Source organism: Elephas maximus, chromosome 12, assembly GCF_024166365.1.
Source record: "Elephas maximus indicus isolate mEleMax1 chromosome 12, mEleMax1 primary haplotype, whole genome shotgun sequence".
Classification (NCBI taxonomy): domain Eukaryota; kingdom Metazoa; phylum Chordata; class Mammalia; order Proboscidea; family Elephantidae; genus Elephas; species Elephas maximus.
In genome coordinates this window covers 46,101,455-46,128,095 of record NC_064830.1, presented here as the reverse complement: position 1 = coordinate 46,128,095, position 26,641 = coordinate 46,101,455, and the positions used below count along the sequence as shown (strand labels likewise).

The 26,641-nt window shown below is 41.0% G+C and overlaps 1 protein-coding gene across 3 annotated transcripts in view; it reads right to left on the bottom strand.

Annotated features, from left to right (window-relative positions):
- ZNF512 (zinc finger protein 512) overlaps window positions 1-26,641 on the bottom strand; it is a 58,233-nt gene that overhangs the window by 13,308 nt on the left and 18,284 nt on the right. For 2 of the 3 annotated variants that reach the window (XM_049902907.1, XM_049902908.1), the window contains 8 exons: window positions 18,115-18,299; window positions 17,336-17,431; window positions 16,952-17,035; window positions 15,960-16,084; window positions 15,348-15,434; window positions 14,843-14,941; window positions 13,906-14,073; window positions 11,317-11,511 (listed from right to left, as the gene is read on the bottom strand). In XM_049902907.1, coding sequence (XP_049758864.1) covers window positions 11,317-11,511; window positions 13,906-14,073; window positions 14,843-14,941; window positions 15,348-15,434; window positions 15,960-16,084; window positions 16,952-17,035; window positions 17,336-17,431; window positions 18,115-18,299 — 1,039 coding nt within the window. Of the gene's footprint in view, window positions 1-11,316; window positions 11,512-13,905; window positions 14,074-14,842; window positions 14,942-15,347; window positions 15,435-15,959; window positions 16,085-16,951; window positions 17,036-17,335; window positions 17,432-18,114; window positions 18,336-26,641 lie in introns of all 3 variants that reach the window. The other variant, XM_049902905.1, reaches the window with a different exon arrangement.

The window sequence follows — 26,641 nt, the reverse complement described above, 5'->3', positions numbered from 1 at the left end:
TGAGATGGAGAAACAAATCACCAACTTCATATGGAAGGGAAAGACGCCCTGGATAAGTAAAGTATTACTGGAAAAAAAGAACAGAGTGGGAGACCTTACTCTGATTTTAGAACCTATTATACCACCACAGTAGTCAAAACAGCCTGGTACTGGTACAACAACAGATACATAGACCAATGGAACAGAATTGAGAATCCAGAAATAAACCCATCCACGTATAAGCAGCTGATATTTGGCAAAGGCCCAAAAGCAGTTAAATGGGGAAAAGACGGTCTTTTTAACAAATGGTGCTGGCATAACTGGATATCCATCTGCAAAAAACTAAAACAAGACCCATACCTCACACCATGGACAAAAACTAACTTAAAATGGATCAAAGACCTAAATATGAAATCTAAAATAATAAAGATCATGGAAGAAAAAATAGGAACAATGCTAGGAGCCCTAACACATGGCATAAACAGTACACAAAAAATTGCTAACAATGCAGAAGAGAAACTAGATAACTGGGAGCTCCTAAAAATCAAACACCTATGCTCATCCAAAGATTTCGCCAAAAGAGTAAAAAGACTACCTACAGTCTGGGAAAAAGTTTTTAGCTATGACATTTCCGATCAGCGTCTCATCTCTAAAATCTACATGTTACTGCAAAAACTCAACTACAAAAAGACAAATAACCCAATGAAAAAATGGGCAAAAGACATGAACAGACACTTCCCTAAAGAAGACATTCAGATACCTAACAGATACTTGACGAATGCTCAGGATCATTAGCCATTACCCAGCCCAGTGCCCTTGAGTCGATTTCGACTCATAGCAACCCTATTAGCCATTAGAGAAATGCAAATGAAAACTACAATGAGATTCCACCTCACTCCAAAAAGGCTGGCAGTAATCCAAAACACACAAAACAAATGTTGGAGAGGCTGTGGAGAGATTCAAACACTTATACACTGCTGGTGGGAACGTGAAATAGTACAACCACTTTGGAAATAGATTTGGTGCTTCCTTAAAAAGCTAGAAATAGAATTGCCATACTATCCAGCAATCCCACTCCTTGGAATATATCTTAGAGAAATAAGAACCTTTGGACGAACAGACATATGCACACCCATATTCACTGCAGCACTGTTTACAATAGCAAAAAGATGGAAGTAACCAAGGTGCCCATCAACAGATGAATGGAAAAATAAATTATGGTATATTCACACAGTGGAATACTACACATTGATAAAGAACAGTGATGAATCTGTGAAACATTTCATAACATGGAGGAATCTGGGAGGCATTATGCTGAGTGAAATTAGTCAGTTGCAAAGGACAAATATTGTATAAGACCACTAGTATAAGAACTCGAGAAATAGTTTAAACAGAGAAGAAAATATGCTTTGATGTTTTTGAGAGGAGTTAGGGAGGGAGGTTGGGAGAGGAGTATTCACTAATTAGATAGTAGATACGAACTACTTTAGGTGACGGGAAAGACAACACACAATACATTCGGGGTCGGCACGACTGGACTAAACCAAAAGCAAAGAATTTTCCTGAATAAACTGAATGCTTTGAAGGCCAGCGTAGCAGGAACGGGGGTTTGGGAACTATGGTTTCAGGGGACATCTAAGTCAACTGGCATAACAAAATCTATTAGGAAAACATTCTGCATCCCACTTTGGAGAGTGGCGTCGGGGTCTTAAACACTAGCAAGCAGCCATCTAAGATGCATCAATTGGTCACAACCCACCTGGACGAAAAGGAGAATGAAGAATACTGAGCATACAAGGTAATTACCAGCCCAAGAGACAGAAGGGGCTACATAAGCCAGAGACTACATCAGCCAGAGACCAGAAGAACTAGAGGGTGCCCGGCTACAACTGATGACTGCCCTGACAAGGAACACAACAGAGAACCCCTGATGGAGCAGGAGAGCAGTGGGATGCAGACCCCAGATTCTCATAAAATGACCAGGCTAAACAGTCTAAGACTAGAAGGACCCCAGTGGTCATGGCCCCCCTACTTTCTGTTGGCCCAGGATAGGAACCATTCCCAAAGCCAACTCTTCAGACTGGGATTGGACTGGACAAGGGGTGGAGAGGGATGCTAGTAAAGAGTGAGCTTCTTGGATTAGGTGGACACTTAAGACTACGTTGGCATCTCCTGCCTGGAGGGGAGATAAGAACGTAGAGGGGGTTAGAAGCTGGTGAAATGGACAAGAAGAGACAGAGTGGAAGGAGGGAGCGGGCAGTCTCATTAAGGGGAGAGCAGTTGGGAGTGGGTAGCAAGGTATATATAAGTTTTTGTGTGAGAGACTAGCTTGATTTGTAAACTTTCTCTTAAACCACAATAAAAATTTAAGTAAATAAAAATACAACCTAAAACAGGGATGTGAAAGAATTCTGATAATAGAACACAACACCTTTGCTTAGATTACAAAAGAATTATTCCTAGCACATCTTTGACGCTAGTCAGTTTCTCCTTACAACTATATTTTCCAAAGGAGGAATAGCACCTGCAGAGATAGTTCTTATCAAGTCCATCATGGGTAACGGCTCTACTTCTGATGAGTGAACAATTCTCGTCCTTCAACAACACAAGTGTCTGAGAAGAAGCTGATTCTCTGAGAGAAAGAAACAGAACCAAAACCCACAGTGGTAATGTGGGAAGCAAGCAAGGCAGCCCAGAGAACCTCTGGGAAATCTGTAAGAGAAATCAGAGCATGGAACTGGCTTTATTTATTTACTCTCCTCTGCAACTTTTACAGTGCTGGGGAAATAAGAACATGTATTTATATAAACTATGGTCCATATGGAAACCCTTGGTGGCGTAGTGGTTAAGTGCTACGGCTGCTAACGGAAAGGTCGGCAGTTCAAGTCCACCAGGCGCTCCTTGGAAACTCTATGGGGGCAGTTCTACTAAGTCCTATAGGGTCGCTATGAGTCGACAACAGGTTTATGGTACATCTACATGATGGAGCACTAGTACTCTGCAGCTGTGGAAAAAAATAAGGATTATGAGTTCATATGGAGTGAGTTCCAGGATATATTGTCAAGTGAAATAAAGTACAGTGCAAAAAAAAAAAAAAAAATCTATATTAAGAAAGGAGACCTCAGCAAACAACAACTAAAAAAATAAGGTAAGGCTGTCTGCTGGCACCAATGCAATAAGGTTAAGAAAATAAATAAAAGTCCTACAGATGGGAAAGGAAGAAATAAAACTGTCTTTCTTCACAGATCGCATAATTGTCTACACAGAATATCTCAAAGAACCTACGGGGGAAAAAAAAGTTGCTAGAACTAATAAGTAAGCTTAAAGCAAAAAAAAAAAAAACCAAACCCATTGCCATCAAGTCAATTCCAACTCAGAGCTTTGCAAGGGTTTAAGATAATAAGGTCAACATCCAAAAGTCAATTGTATTTCTGTATACCAACTATATTAGTTATCTATTGATACATAACAAATCACCCCAAAATTTAGACTCTTAAAACAATAATAAGCTTTTATTCTCTCAAAAAAAAAAAAGAAGATATAACAAAATATGCATGTATCCAATCATCTGTCCCATAAAAACACAAGAAGAATAAACCAGAAACTGATGAGTTTTGTCACCTTCAGGCATGGGTAGTAACAGGGTAGAAAAGAAGGGGAAAGGTAAACAGGGTAGCTGGGATGAAGGGGCAGGGGCACTTCTCTGAGTATACCTTTTCGTATAGGTCTGACTTTTCGAACCCTGGTAGTATTACATATACCCCAAAAATATATAAATAATTTAAACTAGACAGGTTGTAGAAGGAACCCAAAATGTATTAATAGTAACAAATGTAACTATTACAAATGAATAGCATACTGAGGGGACCTGAAGAAGAAAAAACCAACTTATGTAACCCTGGAAAATATATTTTGAGTATACATTGTAAAGCTAAAGGCAAAAAACACTATACACAAGTAATGCCCTCTAGCTAGTAAATTTGTTTTTTACTGAGTATAGGCTAGCAATCTCAAACTGCTTTATGTGTAGTTTAAATATAAATAAAAATAGATGTGTATGTATGTATGCAACGAGCCCTGGCAGCACAAAGGTTAAGCACTCAGCTGCTAATCAAAATGTCAGGAGTTGGAACCCAACCAGTGGCTCCTCAAGAGAAAAGACCTTGAATCCACTCCCATAAAGTTTACAGCCTAGGAAATCCTACGGGGCAGATCTACTCTGTCTTACTTGGTCACTATGAGCTGGAGTTTACTCAACAACACACAACAACATGTATGTGTACATGAGTACACATACATATTTATCTACTGAGAGGGCCTAGACACAATGCTACCCCAATAGCAATGAGCACATCTAGCAGCCAGATCTTGGTTTCTAAATTTATTCTCCAATAAAGGAAACCAGAGTGCCTTGGAGAAACAGATGAGTCTAGGGCACGGCAAGAAAAACACAAGATGAGGCGACAATACCTAATGGTGCCAGAAAGTAAGAAAGTGCTCAAAAATGATGGGGGTATATCAAAAAGACACAGGAACCCATTTGAAAGAGCTCTCAATGGCTGAGCTCTTGACAGTCAAAGCTGGGACAATCTGAGCAACAAAATAAAGAAAAATTGCATTGGATTATACAGCCCACGGAATAAAATAAATATCCATGGTACATACTGATATAAATAATTGAACAAATAAATTAATAGAAGAAAAGGACAGCTCTTTCTCACAGTAGAACTCCAAATAATAATTGTAGGAAAAAATGACAAACACAGAAAATCACCACTAGGCAAACATCACAGTAATAATTGTTACAGGTAAGAATCATCGATGGATTCTAAAATAAGTACACAAAAGTATGAAGAGAAACAGAACATTCACACAGTCTCAAAGAATCTCTCCACAAAATATTCACTAATTATAAAAGGGAAACTAGTAATTTTACCCAGGAGAAACCTGGAAGACACACTCTAACCATGTGATCAAAGTTATCACCAGAAGTAAAAAGATATATCAACTTCATGTACCTCCTGATACGATGAAAAAATAAAAGGCCAGCATTTTTTTCAGTGGCAGTCTTGCCAAAAACATATAACCCTCAATTTAATCATGAGAAAACATCAAACACATAAGAAGGGAGGTTTTACAAAGTAACCAGCCACCAAACCAAACCCAATGCCCTCAAGTCAATTCCAACTCCTAATGACCCTATAGGACAGAACAGAACTGCCCGAGGCTGTAAATCTTTACAGAAGCAGGCTGCCACATCTTCCTCCCACAGAGTGGCTGGGGAGCTCAAACCACTGATCTTTCAGTTAGCAGCCAAACACTTTAATCACAGTGTCATCAAGACTCCTTAAATAACCAGCCAGTCCTCTTTAAAAGCATCAAGGACACAAAAGACAAAGACAGACTGGGAACTATAACAGGTTGGAGAAGACTAAAGAGATATAATAACAAAATAAAATGTGAGATCTTGAATTGAATCCTGGACTAGAAATCAGTAGGAAACCTGAAAAAATTCAAGTAAGGTCTGTGGACTAGTTAATAGTATGGTAAATAATTTCCTGGTTACAGTCATTTTCTCTGGTGTGGTTATGTAAGATACTGGCATTAGGAGAAGCTGATTAAATAGCTTATGAAAACTCTGTACTATCTTTGCACCTGTTCTAAAATTATTTCAAAATAAATTTGTTGTTTTTTTTTTTAAGTATGTATTCATTATGCTTGTATTTGCATCAAAAATATCAGTGGAATATGCACACCCATGTTTATTGCAGCTCTGTTTACAATAGCAAAAAGCTGGAAGCAACCAAGGTGTCCATCGACGGATGAATGGGTAAATAAATTGTGGTATATTCACACAATGGAATACTACGCATCGATAAAGAACAGTGACGAATCTCTGAAACATTTCATAACATGGAGGAATCTGGAAGGCATTATGCTGAGCGAAATGAGTCAGAGGCAAAAGGACAAATATTGTATAAGACCACTATTATAAGATCTTGAGAAATAGAAAAAAGTGAGAAGAACACATACTTTTGTGGTTACGAAGGGGGGGAGGGAGGGAGGGAGGGAGAGGGTTTTTTATTGATCAATCAGTAGATAAGAACTGCTTTGGGTGAAGGGAAAGACAACACTCAATACAAGGAACGTCAGCCCAATTGATCTGGACTAAAAGCAAAGAGGTTTCCGTGATAAAATGAATGCTTCAAAGGTCAGCGGAGCAGGGGCGGGGGTCTGGGGAACATGGTTTGAGGGGACTTCTAAGTCAATTGGCAAAATAATTCTATTATGAAAACATTCTGCATCCCACTTTGAAATGTGGCGTCTGGGGTCTCAAATGCTAACAAGTGGCCATCTAAGATGCATCAATTGGTCTCAACCCACCTGGAGCAAAGGAAAATGAAGAACACCAAGGTCACACGACAACTAAGAACCCAAGAGACAGAAAGGGCCACATGAACCAGAGACCTACATCATCCTGAGACCAGAAGAACTAGTTGGTGCCCGGCCACAATTGATGACTGCCCTGTCAGGGAGCACAACAGAGAACTCCTGAGGGAGCAGGAGATCAGTGGGATGCAGACCCCAAATTCTCATAAAAAGACCATACTTAATGGTCTGACTGCGACTAGAGGAATCCCGGCGGCAATGCTCCCCAGACCTTCTGTTGGCACAGGACAGGAACCATCCCCAAAGACAACTCATCAGACATGAAAGGGACTGGTCAGCGGAGGGGAGAGAGATGCTGATGAAGAGTGAGCTAATTAAACCAGGTGGACACTGGAGAGTGTGTTGGCAACTCTTGACTGGAAGGGGGATGGGAAAATAGAGAGAGAGGGAAGATGGCAAAATTGGCATGAAACGAGAGACTGAAAGGGCTGGCTCAATAGGGGGATAGCAAGTGGGAGAAGGGAGTAAGATGTATGTAAACTTACATGTGACAGACTGATTGGATTTGTAAATGTTCACTTGAAACTTAATAAAAGTTAATTAAAAAAAAAAACATCAGTGGAAATTAGATAGTAGATAAGAACTACTTTAGGTGAAGGGAAAGACAGCACACAGTACAGGGGAGGTCAGCACAATTGGACTAAACCAAAAGCAAAGAAGTTTCCTGAATAAACTGAATGCTTCAAAGGCCAGCACAGCAGCGGTAGGAGTCTGGGGACCATGGTTTCAGGGGACATCTAAGTCAATTGGCATAATAAAATCTATTAACAAAACATTCTGCATCCCACTTTGAAGAGTGGCAGCTGGGGTCTTAAACGCTAGCAAGCAGCCATCCAAGATGCATCAATTGGTCTCAACCCACCTGGATCAAAGGAGAATGAAGAACACCAAGGACACAGGTGATTACGAGCCCAAGAGACAGAAAGGGCCACATGAACCAGCGACTGCATCATCCTGAGACCGGAAGAACTAGATGGTGCCCGGCTACAACCGATGGCTGCCCTGACAGGGGCCACAACGGGGAACCCCTGAGGGAGCAGCAGGAGAGCAGTGGGATGCAGACCCAAAATTCTCATAAAATGACCAGACTTAATAGTCTGACTGAGACTAGAAGGACCCTGGTGGTCGTGGCCCCCAGACCTTCTGTTGGCCCAGGTCAGGAACCATTCCCAAAGCCAACTCTTCAGACACGGATTAGACTGGACAATGGGTTGGAGAGGGATGCTGGTGAGGAGTGAGCTTCTTGGATCAGGTGGACACTTGAGACTATGTTGGCATCTCCTGCCTGGAGGGGAGATGAGAGGGTAGAGGGGGTTAGAAGCTGGCGAAATGGACACGAGAAGAGAGAGTGGAGGGAGGGAGCCGGCTGTCTCATTAGGGGGAGAGCAACTGGGAGTATGTCGCAAAGTGTACATAAGTTTTTGTGTGAGAGACTGAGTTGATTTGTAAACTTTCACTTAAAGCACAATAAAAAAAAAATTTTTTTTTAATTAAAAAAATATATATCAGTGGAAGTGGGGCATCTCAGTCATTTGGCATAATTTATAAAGTTTACATTCTACACCTTAGTTTGGTGAGTAGTGTCTGGGGTCTTAAAAGCTTGCAAGTGGCTATCTAAGATAAAACTACTGGTCTCAAAGGACTAATAGTCTACATGAACCACAGCCTCATCTACTCTGAGACCAGAAGAACTAGATGGTACCCAGTTACCACTACGAACAGTTCTGATCAGGGCCACAACAGATGTACCCTCACAGAATGGGAGAAAAACGTGGTACAGGACCTCAAATTCCTAACAAAAAAAACTTACTGGATTGGCTGAGACTAGAGGATTCCCCTAGGTTCTTACCCTGAGATACTCTTTAAACCCTGAACCAAAACTACCCCTTGAGGTTACTTTTTAGCCAAATAACAGACTGGATCACAAAATAAAGAATATCATCTATGAATACTGTGCTCCATTAAAAAATCATCTATATGAGACCAAATGGTCAACAATTACTTTAAAACAAAGATGAGAATGTCAGGGGGCAGGGAAACTAGACTAAAGGAAACAGAACAACCAGAATGGAAATATTGAGAATGCTCACACACTGTGAAGAATGTACCCAATGTCACTGAACACGTTACATAGAAATTGTTGAATGGGAATCTAAACTGCTGTGTAAACCTTCACTGGAAACACACTAAAATATTATTTTTCAAAAATAGTAACTTTTTCCAACAGAACAACAACAAAAAAAGAGACAATAGAAGGATTATACAAGAAACCATTAAGAATGGTTATCCATGGGGACAATAAGAACAAGGACGGGTGGGAGTGAGTTACCTCAGTGTCTATTAACATTTTGATTTTTGAACCACAGAATATATTATCTATTCAAAAAAATTAAATTTCTACACTTAAAAAATAATATTGTCAATGAATTATACATGTAGAAATGTTAAATTGGCAAATGTTTTGTAGATATGTTAACCACAATAAATTAATTAATGCCTTTGACCCATATACTGCCAAAAATATAAAACTGCTTCATAATTTTAGGAAATTCTCTGCTAGATAAAACTGTCAAACTTTATCAATGAGTTAACAAAAACTATTTAGAATTCCCTACCATGTGCCATGTGCCAAGCACAGTGAAAGCAACTTGGCTGCCATGTCACAAGATACAGATCACTGTGCAAGATCCACATTTACACTGAATTGTGTTAACCATATGCTTAGCCTATGGGAGGAAACAAAAACCAAACCCATCGCCATCGAGTTGATTCCACTTCACAGCAACCCTATAGGACAGAGTAGAACTGATCCACAGGGTTTCCAAGGGGCAGCTGGTAGATTCAAACTGCCAACCTTTTGGTCAGCAGCCACAGCTCTTAACGGTCGCCCCATCAGGGCTCCTACGGCAGGAAAGAAGTGTAGAAACAGGTCTGAAGTAAGAAAGGACGCTTTGACATTAAAGAACAGGATCCCGCTCCTTGGACAGCAGGACTGATTTGTAAGTTATGTAAGAAATGACTGTTAACTTCTAAGATCTGACATTTCTTCTCATAAGATACAACATTCCTTTTATGTGGATCAAAGCCCTAGGCCAAACCTAAATTATTCTTCTTGACACCCTGGAAAGGTAACAGGTCTTAGCTCTGATTTTAGCCCTTACTGCATATTCCCCCACTCCTTCCCTTAACTACCCTGTAGTCATATACTTCTTGTCTCCTCTTGGCGAAATAATGCTCCTTCTCTCCTATAATCTATTCTAGACCAAGGGCTCTCAAACTGAGTTCTGTACCCCTCAGAAGTATGCTTGGGGCCACCTAGGAAAAAGATAATAGTATCGAGAAGGCCAAGGAAACATGATTTTGGGCTCACTACTCCAGCTATGCAGAGCAACTCCATTTTTATTTATATACTGGTATTCTGCATAATCTTTTATTGGGGAACAAATGGGGAGGCAGGGGAACTCTGTTGCTCCCAAGCCAAACTGAAACCAATTACCTAGATAAAAATTACTCCATATGAATCTGGAAGGCATGATACTGAGTGAAATTAGTGGCAAAAGGACAAATATTGTATGAGACCACTATTATTAAGAACTCAAGAAAAGGTTTAAACCCAGAAGAAAACATTATTTGATGGTTACGAGTGTGGGGAGGGAGAAAGTAGGGTACTCACTAATTAGATGGTAGACAAGAATTATCTTAGAGGAAGGGAAGGACAACACAGAATACAGGGGGAGTCAACACAACTGGACTAATCCAAAAGCTAAGAAGTTTCCTAAATATACTTCGAGGGACAGAGTGGCAGGAGCAGGGGTTTGGGGACCATGGTTTCAGGGGACATCTAGGTCAACTGGCAAAACAAAGGGTATTAAGAAAACTTTCTGCACCCCACTTTCGTGAGTGGCGTCTGGGGTCTTAAAAGTTAGCAAATGGCCATCTAACATTCATCAATTGGTCTCAACCCACCTGGAGCAAAGGAGAATGAAGAACACCAATGACACAAGGTAAATATGAGCACAGGAAAAAGAACGGGCCACATAAACCAGAGACTCCATCAGCCTGAGACCAGAGGAACTAAATGGTGCCTGGCTACCAACAATGACTGCCCTGACAGGGAATCCAACAGAGAATCCCTGATGGAGCAGGAAAAAAGTGGGATGCAGACCTCAAATTCTAGTAAAAAGACCGGACTTAATGGTCTGACTGAGACTGGAGGGACCCCAAGGTCATGGCTCCCAGACTGTCTATTAGCCCAGAACTGAAACCATTCCCGAAGCCAACTCTTCAGACAAAGATTAGACTGGACTTTCAGACATAAAATAATACTGGTGAGGAGTGTACTTCTTAGCTCAAATAAGACACACAAGACTATGTGGGCAGCTCCTGTCTGGAGCCGAGATGAGAAGGCAGACGGGGCCAAGAGCTGGTTGAATGGACATGGAAATACAGGGTAGAGAAAAAGAGTGTGCTCACATTGTAGGGAGGGCAACTAGGGTCATATAACAATGTGTGTATAAGTTTTTGTATGAGAAGCTGACCTGAATTGTAAATTTTCACTTAAAGCACAATTAAAAAAAAAAAAAAATTACTCCGTATGAACTAACAAAGTAGAAACACAATGGACAAAGACTAAAGCAAAAACACAAATCTATGAATTCAGGCTCCCGCTGTAAGTAGTTCAGATTTAAAGCAAGAACTGAAAAATGGTTTTTCCTGGACCTACCTGAATCCAAACAGTGAAGCTGGATCAGACATACTCCATCTCCAAGGATAAAGAAGAAAAATATTTCTTATCATATACTCATTCAAGTGTATTTACTTTTCTGTATGCAGTAAGCACAGTATTATACATAATGGTTCAAAAATTAATACAAGCTTCTACCTTACCTTCCGATCATCAGGTACCAGGTCCTGAAGTACCTTTCTCTTCGGCCATTCTCTGGCCAGTTCTGCTGTGGCCAGCTCCTGAAGGTGGTACACAGCAATCTTGGCAGAACGCCTTTGAACTCGGCCCCCACTCTTTGACTCCAGGCTCATATCCTTTAAGCATTCTGGCTGTCCTGACTCTGGGAAGAAGGAGATCTACAAGAGTGAGAAACAGTAAAAAACAGGCCTGATAAGTGGCTTCAGTCAGAGTCAGTAATAGATGGCTGTTCTTCCTGCTCAAATATCAAAAGGGGTAATTTATTGGCTTGCAAACCACAAACAGCAAGTTTCAATGTATTCATACATATTTTACTAATAAAAAAACTTCTTAGGATAAAATCTGCCGTTAGAAAAAGAAAGGCCGTTAAAAAGTCATACGCACACACAAAAAATTAACCTTAACCCACACCTCACACCATGTATAGAAAGTAACACAAAATGAATCATAGCCCTAAATGTAAAACCCAAAACCATAAAAGTTCTAGGAGAAATCATGGGAGAAAATGTTTGTGATCCCGAATGTGATGCTTTCAGCTGCCAGTTATTTAATCAAATACTAATCTAGGTATTACTTTGAAGGTGTTTTATAGGTATAATTAAAGTCCATAATCAGTTGACTCTAAATAAGAGCGATGCAGTGGAAGAAAGGCAGAAGAGATGGGAAGCATCAGAGACTCAACTGGTGGTTGCTGGCTTTAAAGATGAAGGGGAGTACAAGCCAGGGAAGATGGGTGGCCTCTGGAAGCTGAGAACAACTCCCAGCCTACAAATAAATGAGGTCCTACAAGTATATAGTACTGAATTCTTAAATGATCTGAATGAGCCAGGAAATAGATTCTTTCCTAGAGCCTCCAGAAAGTAAGGCAGCCCTGCCAACACTTTCATTTCAGCCTGGTAAGACTCTGAGCAAAGGAACCAGCTAAGCCATGTTGCATCTGGGCTTCTGACCTAAAGAACTGTGAGATAATAAACGTGTGTTGTTTTAAGCCACTAAGTTTGTGGTGATTTGTTACAGCACCAATAAAAAGTAATGCATTGGGTTAGGCAAAGATTTCTCAGGTACAACAACAAAAGCATATCCATAAAAGAAAACAAAAGATAAATTGAACATTATCAAAATTAAAAATTTCTACTCTTAAAAACATTAATAAAAAAAAAAAAAAAAGCTGACAATACCAAGGGCCGACAAGAACACAGAGCAAATGGAATTCTGTTTTTCTGGGGGGAATTTGGCACAGCCTGACAGTTCCTTACAAAGTTAAACATTCATTTACCATATGACCCAGCAATCCCATTCTAAAGTATTTACCCAGGAGAAATTAAAATTTATTTTCACACAAAAACTTTAAGTGACTGTTTATAGCGGCTTTATCTAGAATTGCCAAAAACTGGAAACAATCTAAATGTTCAGCTGGTACATGGATAAACTGTGAAACAGCCATACAATGGAATACTGTACTAAACTAAGAAAAAAAAAAAAAAGACCCACTGCCATCGAGTTGATTCCAACGCATAGTGACTCTACAGGACAGAGCAGAACTGCCCCACAGGGTTTCCAAGGAGCAGCAGCTGGTGGATTCAAACTGCTGGCCTATTGTTTAGAAGCCAAGCTCTTAACCACTACGCCACCAGGCCTCCAATACCATACTACTCAGATATAACGTGGAATCAACTAATGATACGTGCAACACATGGAAGAATCTCAAATGCATTATGCTAAATGCAAGAAGCCAGATTCGAAGAACTATAAACTATATAATTCCAGGGGCTTGGAGGAGGGTGAAGTGACACAAAGAGAATTTTGGGAGGTGACTGGAATTTGGGGCCATGATCAAACTGTTCTATACTTTGGTCGTGGTGGTCGTTACACAGCTGTGATTGTCAGCTCCTATAACATACACTAAAAAGGGTGAATATTACATAGGTAAATTATAACTTAATTAACTTGACTCTAAAAGAAATTACATATGTAAAAAAAGGAGCCCTGGTGGTGCTGTGGTTAAAGTAATCGACTGCTAACCAAAAGATTGGTGGTTAGAAACCAACAGCTCCACAGGAGAAAAGATGTAGTGGTCTGCTTCCTTAAAGATTTACGGCCTTGGAAACCCTAAGGGGTCGCTATGAGTCAGAATTGGCTTAACGCCAGTGGGTGGTAGTGATGGATATTCAAAAAAAAAAAAAAGAAGATGCGGTGGAGGAGCCTGGAAATGTAATCAGGAAAAAGAGTCAAGACAGAAAAAAAAAAAAAAATCTGGAAAAGAGGGATAGGTGAGGCAGATTCCCACAAAAATTCTAGTGGGGGGCGGGGGCGTACCTTGAGCCTTAAAAATATACTGTTTACTTTGGTCCCAGACCACAGACTGAACTTTTATTCCTCTAATAATGTTCAAAAGGCAGAAATAAGAGAAGAACAAGGAAGAGAAAACAAAAGCATTCAAAGATTAAAAGGGGACACAAATGAGGAACCAAGAATACATGGGAAGATACAGGAGTAAGCAGTCACCACAGAGTACATCCCCGAACAGGGTCTGGAAAGTAGTCAGTACTCACAGGACCATGCTCTGACCTCAGGTGATACGCAAGACCAGCCTTCGATCTATACGGCTTCCCACAGTGATGACATTTCAGGGTCATCTTCTCCAGCTCTGCAGCCCCTTTGCCACATTTTCTGACATGGTACATATATCCCATGATGCTGGTGAAGCTACTAGAGCAACTCTAAACACAGGAGAGAGGCCTGAACTATAATCTTACATCTTTTAACATGATCCTTAAATTTCTAAACTGCCACAAAGCACTCATCTCCACATCATATAAACAGACTCTCTGATATCACAAGACTCTTGCCTACATTTCCCACTGGCACAATGCTTCCTTGTCCCTGGTTCAATGGCCGTCCTATTGATGATATTCACTCAGTTTAGCTGGCATTCAATAAACTATAACTGGGCACATACTCTGTGACAGAATTTCCTCCTTGTTCTATGAGCCAACCCCACCCCAGTATCAAATATGTAGCAACATTAAAGCTCATCACAGTGAGGTTAACAGGATCCTCTTCGTCACACTAAAGAAAGGATGGTAAAGAAATCCCTTTGCACAAAAGGAAAAGGAGATAAAAATAAATTTTTGGAGATGAAAAAAGAAATAAAGAACTATTAATGAGTTCAGGAGACCTAGAAAAGCAGAAGCCAGCCTTATGCCATAAGATGGCACAAAAATAGGAGGCCTCAAGGGAGTTGAAGGAAAAACAGAAACCAAACCACTGCCATCGAGTTGATTCCAACTCATAGCGACTCTATAGGACAGAGTAGAACTGCTCCATAGAGTTTCCAAGGAGCGCCTGGCGGATTTGAACTGCCGATCTCTTGGTTAGCAGCCATAGCGCTTAACCACTACGCCACCAGGGTTTCCGAAAAACAGAAAAGAGAACAGAAAGACATTGACCTGAAACTCCAGGGGGGAGTTACTGGCCTTGGGTTCTTACCTCACGCATGCACCTGATCTTTCCTAGTCTCTTTAGAACTGTTCGGAGTCGTTCCCTCTCACTTGGCTCATCTAGTTCACCTCCGGTCTTCAAAATGGGCTAGAAAGCAAGGAAAGCACACAATGCAGGTAATTCATGAGAAAGACAGATACAGAAAAAAAATTGTATCATATTAGAATCAAGGACTGGGCTAGCAGCTAAGCTGATGCCCATGAAGTCTGTTATCCGACACTTGGCTTTCTCCATCTTCTCCTAGGCAGACCAGAAGTGAATGCAATGGAAATACGAGTTCTGTGTCTCTACTTCACAAGATATGACCCTTTGGGGCTAAGTTAAACACGCAATTACCTATGGATTCCACCAAAGAGATTTCAGTATCCATAACTCTTCTACCAAAAGGGTCTTCTTACATTCCTATAAAGTCCCAAACCCTTAGCCACCTCCACTCACCGAAGTAAAAGACCAAACACCACAGAGGCTCACAGAGGACTAAAGACATGCTTACCAAACTGTTATGATTTGCCATGACATGATACTTCATCCCTGCCAGTGAACGAAGCTGTTTCCCACAATGATGACAGGTAAACATTTCCTAAAAGACAAAAAATGCTGATCAATGCCAGGCTGTTGATCAAGAGAGCCAGACGTTATAAAGCTCTACTTAAAATTCTCTCAGTTTGTGTCTCCTTAACTTCCCAGACTCAATATTCTATGAATCTCAAAATTCCACAAGGTCAGTGTCATGTCCTCAAGGGCAGAGAAGTAAAGGCAACTCATTTTAAAACAGTAAGAACTACTATCTACTGTCAATATTTGCCAAGAAATGGCTAGGCACTTGGCATGTATTATTTCTTTCTTATCTTCACATATACCACAAAAGGTAGCTATTATTTTTTCTCCCTTTTATAAAAGAGGAAACCAAGGTTCACACACAAAAAAAACTTAATGACACAACTAAGAGACTGAATGAGAATTCAAATCTAAAACTGTAAGACTCGAAAGCCCATGGTTTCTTTATTATATAATGTTGCCTCTTACCTACTGTAATCAGCATACCTGACACAGTACTAGAGGTCTAAACTTTGGGTAAAAGCTCCTAACAGTTATAGATCCTAACCTGTCTGCAGTTTTCCATGTGTTTCTTTAAACCTTCTATGGTTTTCCTCCCCACTGACTGGCAGGTAGGACAGGAGACACTGCCCTTATCCACAATTTCTAAGTACCATTGCTCTTCCAAACTGCCTACAAAAGAGAGAAAGGAATACTTCGTCATCTGCAGTATACAGGTAATTCGCAGAAACAAAAAACACAGTCCTAGATCTTATGAAACATATCGTAAAATGGTTTTCCTCTTCCTGATAGACAATAAATAATAGACTCTTGCTGTGCATAACTCTAGAAATAATCTTTTTTTTTTCAGACAGTGAAGCATTTCTGAAACCCTTACTCATTTCCCCACGATAAAAACCACCAGCGAACCACTCCAAGGCTAAGTGTCCTAAAGAACGGCACAACACTTTTCACAGCAGGGTATAACAATGGGATGCTGATACATGTAACAGCCGGCATGTTGAGTGTTTCCTATGTGCCTGAGACTATTCAAAATATTTTTATCCCATTTAATTTTCACAACAATCCTGACTGCCTTTATTATCCTTGGGAACCCTTATCCTTATTTATAGACAGGGAAAAGGAACTCTGGTAGCACAGTGGTTAAGTGCTTGGCCGCTAACCAAAAGATGGGCTATTTGAACCCAAGAGTGGCCTCCCCGGGAGAAAGATGTGGCAGTCTGTTTCCATACAGACTACAGCCTTGGAAACCCTATGGGGAAGTTCTGCTCTGTCCTATAGGGTTGCTATGAGTCAGAATCAACTAAATGGCACACAGCAACATAGACCGGGAAACTGAGGCTTGAGGAAGTTAAATTGAGCAAGGTCAGAAAGTTAATAAAGAGCCAAAAGCTAAACAAAGGTCTGCTTGACTTCCAAATCCATGTCCTTCATAACTGCCTCCTTAAAGATTTGCTTTTGTCCATCACTCATTCACAGACTACAAAAAAATCAGAGGGAGAGAACTAGATCCCACAAAGCTTCTACCAGAAAGCATACCTGCTGCATAAGCTGGTGGTTCCTTCCGAATGCGACGAGTCTGGGATCTGGGGTTCTGCTGAGTTTTAGGCCGTTGTTTCCTCCCTGACACAAAACAGAAACTTGAAGCCCAACATATCACCTCAACTATTCCCTCTCTAAGTACCAAAATCTCCTCCCTCTCCTTTTTCTCAATACCCAATGCCCCATTTCCTCAACTGACTCACTAACTTAAGTCGTAGCAGTGAAAAGGTAAAATAAGGCAAGATGAAGACCATTCCTTCCTGCAAAATTCAAGGAGTTCAAAATTCTTTCAAGGGCCCAAACCTAAGGTCTCCTGCCTCTTCACCCTCAAAGAAGAAAGCCAGTCACCCAAGGAAAAAAATAACAAAGTTATTCCCTTACCATAAAGCTTATGCTTCTTCTGAGGAAATTCTCGACAGTCTTCATCTTCTTCCTGCCTGGGTTTCCTTTTTCCTTTGGTTGGTGTTCCACCTGACCCTGAAATACCATATACAAAAACAAAACAAAACCTTAATATGGTTTATAAATGAACATCTGGACCTGCCTTCAAAACATCATTCACAACACCATCAAAGGGAAAGGTCCTAGTAAACAGAGGCCTCAAAGTCAACAGAATGTTTTTGACATTTGTAGGGAAATTGGTACAATGTTTCATTAAATGATTCAATCTCTTCATTCCCTTCATCTCAAATAGCCCCAAATGGATAATAAAGGGCTTTCAGGCAGTGTGCTTTTTTAAATCTTGATGTGAGGCCAACACTGAAGCAAAAGAATCAAAATTGTTGAAGATAGGGGACTGCCATTAACAAGGACCCTTGAGACTATGACCACCAAGAATATTCTACCCAGAATAACCCTTATGCCAGCCTCTAAACCTTTAACAGAAGAACAAACTAGAATAACAGGAAAGAAGTTTAAATCCTATGAAGAGAAAAGGCTGATTCTACGTATAAGGGAGTAAGATCAGCAGAATTTCACTCTGTAAGATGACGAGACAGTTCCTGAAGCTAACAGTATGTAAGGGCCTAACACCTTCAAAAATTTTTAATCATTAATGAGAAGCACAACGGTGGCATTTAATACTTTAACAGCCTTTTACAACAGCTATCTCAAAATGTAACTTTAAAGAGCGCTCTGTATTTGGAATAAGACACTAATACCTTCAACATGGGAAGTAGTAGCTGACTTGATCCTTCTCATCTTCAAGTAGGTAGATTTTCGGAAGGATGCTGGAAACTCACTCACTGGTTCACATGAAGAGGCAGATGATGAACCACTTAAGGAGTCATCGTGAGGGATAGTGTACTGGAAACTATTATCCTTTATGGAGCACGGGGTTCTGTTACTAGTATGACACAAGATATACACCTCAAAGGAGAGTCTGAAGCAAAGTTTCTGTTAATTAATTTGTAAGATGATAATCAATTTAGTTACCTGTGCAAAAAACTAATTAGCCTGGTAATAAAAACAGAATTTAGGTTGTAATCTCATAATAACTATGATAATTAATCTAATACAACACATAAAATTATTACTATACTTAACAGTCATCAGAAAGGATAAGCAGTTCATATAAATGATCACTTTGCAGCCCAAACAGGCATTCCTTCCTGGATTCAGCTAAAAAAACTAGGTAAAGTAATAGGGGTGTTCTGTGACTCTTCAGAAGACCCCTAGATCTGCAACCAGCTATACCCAGGCCCCCCCATTTCTCTGACAGAGGGACAGTAACTGAAGGGAATCCCTGAGAATACAGAAGAAAAAGAATGGTATGAAGGCCTTAGTCTGATCCATCTTCCTTACCTCCTCCCTAAATCCTGATGCCAGCACTGTACTGTCATATTTTAGACAACATGACACTTAATTCCCACAGGTAAAGGAAGGGTGCTATCTTTTCTGGGTTAAGCTGGCCAGAGAATTCTGGGATACGGCTGAACCCCAACTCCCAAACTTAAGACTACTCAGTGTTAGTCAATAAATATTATTCAGTAACTACAAAGTATCAGGCATTCTTCTAGGTGCCTCAGGAAAGTCTTGATAGTCTTCTTATTATTTTACCTTTCATCTACCTTATTTACTTAAAGGAGTCAGGCAGTTGAGGGAATGGGGCGTCGTCGGCTGTTGAGGAGGAGAGGGTAGAGATTTTGGTACTAAGAGGGGTTAACAGAGGTGATATGTCAAAATTCAAATTTCTGTCTTGAATCAGGGAAGAAACATCTCAAAGTGTGGTCCATGGGCCCCTGGGACCTCCTTTTCCAACTAAGTATCTGTGTGAGGCCTGCTTTAGATATACAGTTCAGAAAGATCACTCTGGTTACTCTATGGAAGATGGCCTGTGGGGCAAGAATGAAGGAAGGGAGAAGAGCAGGTTGTTGTGATAGTACGAATAAGAGATAAGGAAGCTTGAACTAAGGCTTTATAATGGAGATGATGAGAAGTGGCATGTTCAAGATAACATTTTAGAGACAGTTGATAAAAATCAAAGATAGAGATGTGTTTGTGTTAGCTGAGAGCTAGAAGTAACAAAGATAATCACTCTTAGGAAAATTATATATGCAAAATGTGGTAGATGCTTACTATGGAATATCATGTAGTAGTTAGAAGCAATAAACAAATTTTACATACAAAGAGATGAACATAACTGAAAAGCATGGTGCTAAATGGCAAAAAAAAAAAAAAAAAGAACAAGATCGCTAATAATGCCATTGCAGTAAATTAAAAACCAGTACACACATAAAACAGCACTAAATATTTTACAAAGATTAATACAGCCTTAAGGCGCGCTCAGCTACTAGCTGAAAGGTTGGCAGTTCAAACCCATCTAGAGGCTCCTTGCAAGACAGTCCTGGCAATCTACTTCTGTAAAGATTACAGCCAAGAGAACCCTATGGAGCAGCTCTACTCTGTAACAGATGGAGCCACCAAGAGTCAAACGAACTTGATGGCAACAGCTTTCTTTGTCTGTTTTAGGCATTTACCAAAAGAAATAAAAACAATTTGTCCACACAAAGACTTGTACATGAATGTTCAGAGCAGCTTTACTTGTAATAGCCAAAAAATGAAAATAACTCAAATGTCCATCAAAAGGTGAATGACTAAACAAATTATGGTATATCCCTGAGTAGGGATGTGTGGTACGGTGGATCACTTTTGTGTGGCCTTTCTAGCCATGGTCTTCTAACTCTCACTCAAGTGACTCGCAGGACTATGTGATAGGGTTATTGTGGCCCACCAAGACTGGTTAGTTTTGCCATCCTGTCGGACTTGAAATGAGCCATCCCAAAGGCAGAAAAGAGAATCCCACCACCACCATGGAAGAACAGCCAGGAGCCAGCACATCCTTTGGACCCAGGATTCCTGCGCTAAGAAGCTCCTGGAAGCAGGAGATCATAAAAGAGCACAAGCTACAACCCTGAAGACGCTGAGAAAGAGAGGCAGCAGAGACCCAGCAGCAGGAGATGGCACAGTGGGCTTCCCAGCCCATGGAGAGAGAAAGCTGAGTGCCTCTGGGCAGAGGCCTAGCACCAGGGGGAGGCGTCCCTGCGAGCACGGCTGGAAAGAGGCTGTCCTGCTGGAAGAACCGTATCCTTGAGTGTTCCTGAGCCTGAATTGTAACCTATTCTTCCCTAATGAACCCCATAATCATGAGTATGGTTTGTGAGTTCTGTGTGGCCACTGCAATGAATTATCAAAACCAGCAGAGAAGCAGAGTGTGGTGGGAGGGGCAGTTGGTGTCAGAATTAGTAAAGATGGTAGACAGAGGAGGCATGTCTAACTTCCACCTCATAGGAATCAGCCTTGGGCCACTGATCTTGATTCTCCTTCACCCTTGAGAAGCTAAAGGAGGTCAGATACCATACCAGCGCCACCTTCACAAGGGAATTCTACTCAGCAACAAAAAGGAACATACTATTGATAAATGCAACCTCAAAATTACTCTGAGTGAAAGAAATGAGTCAGGAAAGAGAACATACTGTATGATTTCATTTACATAAAATCCTAGAAACATGCAAATGACTAGACAGTGACAGAAAACAGGTCAATGGTACCTGAGGACAGGAGTGGAGAGAGGAATGGATTGCAATGGGATACAAAAGAACTCCTGGGGAAGTTGAAAATGTTATCTCGATGGTTTCACAACTGCATACATATGCCAAAACCAATCATATGGTATACTATAAACAGGTGCAGTCTGTTGTACTTCAATCACATCTCATTAAAAGTATAAAAAAAAATTATTTTTCAAATGGGAATCAGCAGACCCCTAGGGCCGAAACCCACCATACCAAACAATGGGAACAATTTCTATCAGAAAGCCTTGATAGTACCTACAGGCCGTTAAGAGTCAAGTTCCACATGATTCTTCTCCTAGAAGCCTGGCCTCAAAAGGATTTCTGTACTATAAATGTAAGACTCAGATATTCCCATACCTCCTCTCACGAATAAGCATAAGCATAGTTAAAAATCAATAGCTCATATGATCAGCATGATTAACATCTTTGGGATTAAGTTAACATCATCTCCGCTGGTTAGGGAATCCCTTCCTCCAGGTCTGTCTTTTATTTTTAAATAACTCAACAAAAACAATACTCAAGTATTCTATCTACCTATCACCTCAGGGTAGTTAATTACTTGTTAAAAACCACATTAATCTCAAAGCTTCCTTTCCATAAACATCACAAGAGTGTCATAATTGAACTTTATCCTGTATAATCACTGTTGTGGCACCAACTTTCAGTATCAGCTTCTGATAACAAAGATCAAAAGATTAGCTTGTTGGGATGCAGACCCCAAATTCTCTTAAGACCAGACTTAATGGTCTGACTGAGATTGGAAGGACCCCAGTGGTCATGGCCCCCAGACCTTCTGTTGCCCCAGGACAGGAACCATTCCCAAAGCCAACTCTTCAGACATGGATTGGACTGCACAATGGGTTGGAGAGGGATGCTGGTGAGGAGTGAGCTTCTTGGATCAGGTGGACACTTGAGACTATGTTCGCATCTCCTGCCTGGAGGAGAGATGAGAGAGTGGAGGGGGTTAGAAGCTGGCGAAATGGACACGAAAAGAGAGAGTGGAGGGAGAGAGTGGGCTGTCTCATTAGGGGGAAAGTAATTGGGAGTGTGTAGCAAGGTGTATATGGGTTTTTATGTGAGAGACTGACTTGATTTGTAAACTTTCACTTAAAGCACAATAAAAATTATTAAAAAAAAAAAAAGATTAGCTTGTTTTCAGTTCCTTTCTTATCTACCAAGAATTTTTAGGAGCTCTTAATTCATCTTCTAGTTACAAATACTTAGATTTCATTACAAAATCTTTTGCAGACTCCTTGTATTTTACCTATCCTTAAATGCTGGTGTTTTCCATGGTTTCATCATCTACTCTCTTCTAGTCTCACATCTCACCACTGGTTCTCAAACTTCACAATACCCTAGGAAGCTAGTTAAAAATAAAACAAATTTCCAGAAATGCACTACCTACCTATACTAACACCAACTGAGGCAGAAAATTTGAACAGATCTGTAACAAAAGAATAAATTGAAGGTCATTAAACTCCCCCCACCAAAAAAAAAGTCCCTGCCCAGATGGCTTCACTGGAGAATTTTATCAAACATTCAGAAAGGAGCTGACACCAGTTCTACTCAAACTATTCCAGAAAATAGAAAAGGAAGGGATACGTAACACTTCCAAATTCATTCTATGAACACAGCATAACCCTGATACCAAAGCCAGGAAAAGACACCACTAAAAAAAAGAAAATTACAGAGCAATATCCCTCATGAATACAGACACAAAAATTCTCAACAAAATTCTAGCCAATAGAATTCAACAGCTTATCAAAAAATAATACATCATTACCAAGTGGGATCTGTATTAGGTATATCAGGTTCAACTTAGAAAATCAATAAACGTAATCCACCACATAAATAAAATAAAGGAAGGGAATCACATGATCATCTCAACTGATAAAGATGAGGCATTTGATAAAATTCAACACCCTTTCCTGACAAAAATGATAGGCAAAATAGCTATAGAAGGGAAATCCCTCAACATAATTAAAGATACATATCTGAAACCAACAGCCAACATTATTCTCAAGGGAGAGAGGTTGAAAGTATTCCCCTTGAGAATGGGGATCAAACAAGAATGCCGTTTATCACCACTCTTATTCAATATTGTACTGAAGTCCTAGCAAGAGCAATAACGCAAGAAAGGGAAATAAAGGGCATCCAAATTGGTACGGAAGAAGTAAAATTATCTCTATTCACAGATGACATGATCCTACCCAAAACCAAAACCAAACCCACTGCCGTCGAGTCGATTCCGACTCATAGCGACCCTACACGACAGAGTAGAACTGCCCCACAGAGTTTCCAAGGAGAGCCTGGCAGATTCAAACTGCCAAACTCTTGGTTAGCAGCTGTAGCACTTAACCACTATGCCACCACGGTTTCCTAACATGAAAATCCCAGAGATTCTACAAGTTACTGGAACTAATAGAAGGATTCAGCAAAGTGGCAAGGTACAAGATCAACATACAAAAATCAGTTGGATTCCTCTATACTAGAGAACTCTAAAAAGGAATTAAGGGAAACAATAACATTTACAATAGAGACGTAAAAGACATACAGGGAAACTACAAAACACTACTGCAAGAAACACAAAGAGAGCACATAATGGAAAAACATACCATGTTCTTAGACAGGAAGACTTAACATTGTGAAAACATCAATACTACCCAAAGCAATCTAAGGCTACAATAGACACAATCCTGGTCCAAATTCCAGCAACATTCTTTAACAAAACAGAAAAACTAATCTCCAACTCTTTCTGGAAAGAAAATAAAAAATCAAAACCACTGACGTCAAGTTGATTCCAACTCATAGCAACCCTACAGGACAGAGTAGAACTGCCACATAGAGTTACCAAGGAGGGCCTGGCGGATTTGAACTGCCGACCTCTTGGTTAGCAGCCATAGCACTTAACCACTACGCCACCAGGGTTTCTTGAAAGAAAAGAGGCCCCGGATAAATAAAGCATTATTGAAGAAGAACAAAGTAGAAGAACTCATGCTTCACGATCTCAAAACCTACAATATACCCTCAGTAGTCAAAACAGCTTGGTATTGGTACAACGACAGATATACAGACCAATGGAACAGAATTGAGAACCCAGAAGTAAATCCATCCACCTATGGACAGCTAATCTTCAACAAAGGGTAGAAATCCATTAAATGGGAAAGAGACAGTCTCTTTAACAAACAGTACTGGCGAAGCTGGATATCCATTTGCAGAAAAATGAAACGGGATCTGTCTCAGACGAGGTTCTCCAGAGAAGCGAAACCAGTAAAGTGCATAAACAGATATATAGAGAGATTTATATCAAAGAAATGGTTCACACAATTGTAGAGGTTGGAACCATGGAAGTCCATGGGTTGAACAGAGGCTTCTTCTGATTCATGTAGCTATAGGAGCTGGCAAAACCCAAAACTGGCAGGTCATAGAGCAGGGCTCTTGCTCACAGGCTGCAAAGATCATCAAATCCCAAGATCAGCAGGTAAAATTGCCGGTAAGCTGCTAGTTGAAGTTCCAAGAACTGGAGGTCAGTGACTTCCAGCCAACATGGTGCCACAGAAGCACCACGCCGTCCCTCCACAGCTAAGACCCAAAAAACTAAGTAAAACAGAGACAAACATTCCTGGGACCCGAAGTATCAAATGAAGAGAGAAAGAACTCTGCCAAGTCTGGGGTCTTAAATGCTAGCAATCAGCCATCTAAGATGCATCAATTAGTCTCAACCCACCTGGAGCAGAGAATAAAGAACATCAAAGACATATGGTAAAGATGAGCTCAAGAGACAGAAAGGGCCACATAAACCAGAGACTGCATCAGCCTGAGACCTGAAGAACTAGATGGTGCCCGGCTACAGCCGATCACTGCCCTGACAGGGAACACAACAGAGAATCCCTGATAGAGAACACTGGGATGCAGATCTTAAATTCTCGTAAAAAGAACAGGCGTAATGGTCTAAGATTAGAGGGACCCTGGAGGTCATGGTCCACAGACCCTCTCTTAGTCCAGGATTGGAACCATCCCCAAAGACAACTCTCCCGACAGGGATTGGACTAGACTATAAGATAGATAATGATACTGGTGGGGAGTGAGCTTCCTGGCTCAAGTAGACACAAGACTATGCAGGCGATTCCTGTCTGGAGGCGAAATGAGAAGAGGGGGAAAGGAGCTGGTTGAATGGACATGGGGAATACAGGATGGAAAGGAGGAATTGCTGTCTCAGTAGGAGGAGAGTAGCTAGGAGTACATAGCATGGTGTGTATAACTTTGTATGAGAGACTGACATGATTTGTAAACTTTCACTTAAAGCACAATAAATAAAATTTAAAAAAGAACTCAGCCAAACACCAAATGGAGTCAGAAACCGAGAGAGGACAGAGATAGAGGACAGATATGTGCAGAGATTCCTTATCAGCTAATGCAGCAGGGATTCACCATCCTGGACTCCTGTCGGAGACTGGCTCACAGGGAGCACGGGAAAGCTGCTTCAAGGAGCTCCCAGTGGAGACAGAACACTGGGTAACCAGCAATACATGCTTTCCCACCCCTCAATCTTCTCCCTGCTGCTCTACCTTAGAGCTTCTTGGCTGGCTGTGGTGCTCGGCTGGCCGGGAAGTACAGTGCTTGTGTCACTTGGATTCGCCCCACCCACATCGCAGATCGGCAGACAGGGAATATGAGAAAGCAGCCTCGCTTCATACAGAGCACCTAGTAACGAGCAATATACGCTTTCCTAACCCCCATCCTTTTTCCCCTCTGCTTCCTCTGCTTCCTGCCAGCCGCAGTCTCTTGGCCAGGAGGCAACTGCTTCCACCCTGGGCCTTGTGGATCTGCCCCGCCCACACTGGCCAGGTCCCTGAGCTGCTGCTGTCTCTTTTGGTTTCTTCTGTGCCTCCCAACCCTTCCCCTCCTTTCTCTTGAATACCTGGCTCCATGTGCCATCTTTCCTTCTTATTGAAAGGCTGTGAAGCCCCCCTCGAATGGGGAACCACTCCCCTAGCCCACGACGCCACGCTCGTGGAGTCCCTGGGAATTTTTTTTTTTTTTTTGCTTGTTTTGTTTTGTTTGTTTTCTCTTATAGCAATTGGGAGCCCCTTCTAACCGGGCTACACTGCATGACTTAGGAGCCACTACTCCAATCTGCACAGCCATGTAGGCGCGATCCCTGGTGGCATTTCTTTTTTTTTCTTCTTTTTCCCTTTCTGTTTTTTCACATTTCTCAGTTCTCATCTATCTTTACTTACCTTCTTTTCCTGTCTCCTGAATACCTGGTGCTATGTGACATCTATACCCCCTCTACCCAAGCTATACTACGCAGCCTGGCAGACTTCCCCGGTCTTTGAGGCTGCACCAGTGGGACCCCTGGGGGCTTTTTTCTTTTTTTCCAAATTTTTTCCAAATTTTTACCTAGTTCTTTTTTTTTCTTTCATTTTTGCTTTTCTCCATTTCTCAGTTTTTCACCTCTCCACTCCAACAGCAAACTCCCTTTGCACTCTTTTTTTTTCCTTTGTTTGTTTATTTCTGGCTCCTGTTTCTCTCTTCTCTTTCCCATACCCATATTAGCTCCATACATCACAACCTCCCCCCTCTATCCTGCCTACCTGCACCGTGCACTGAA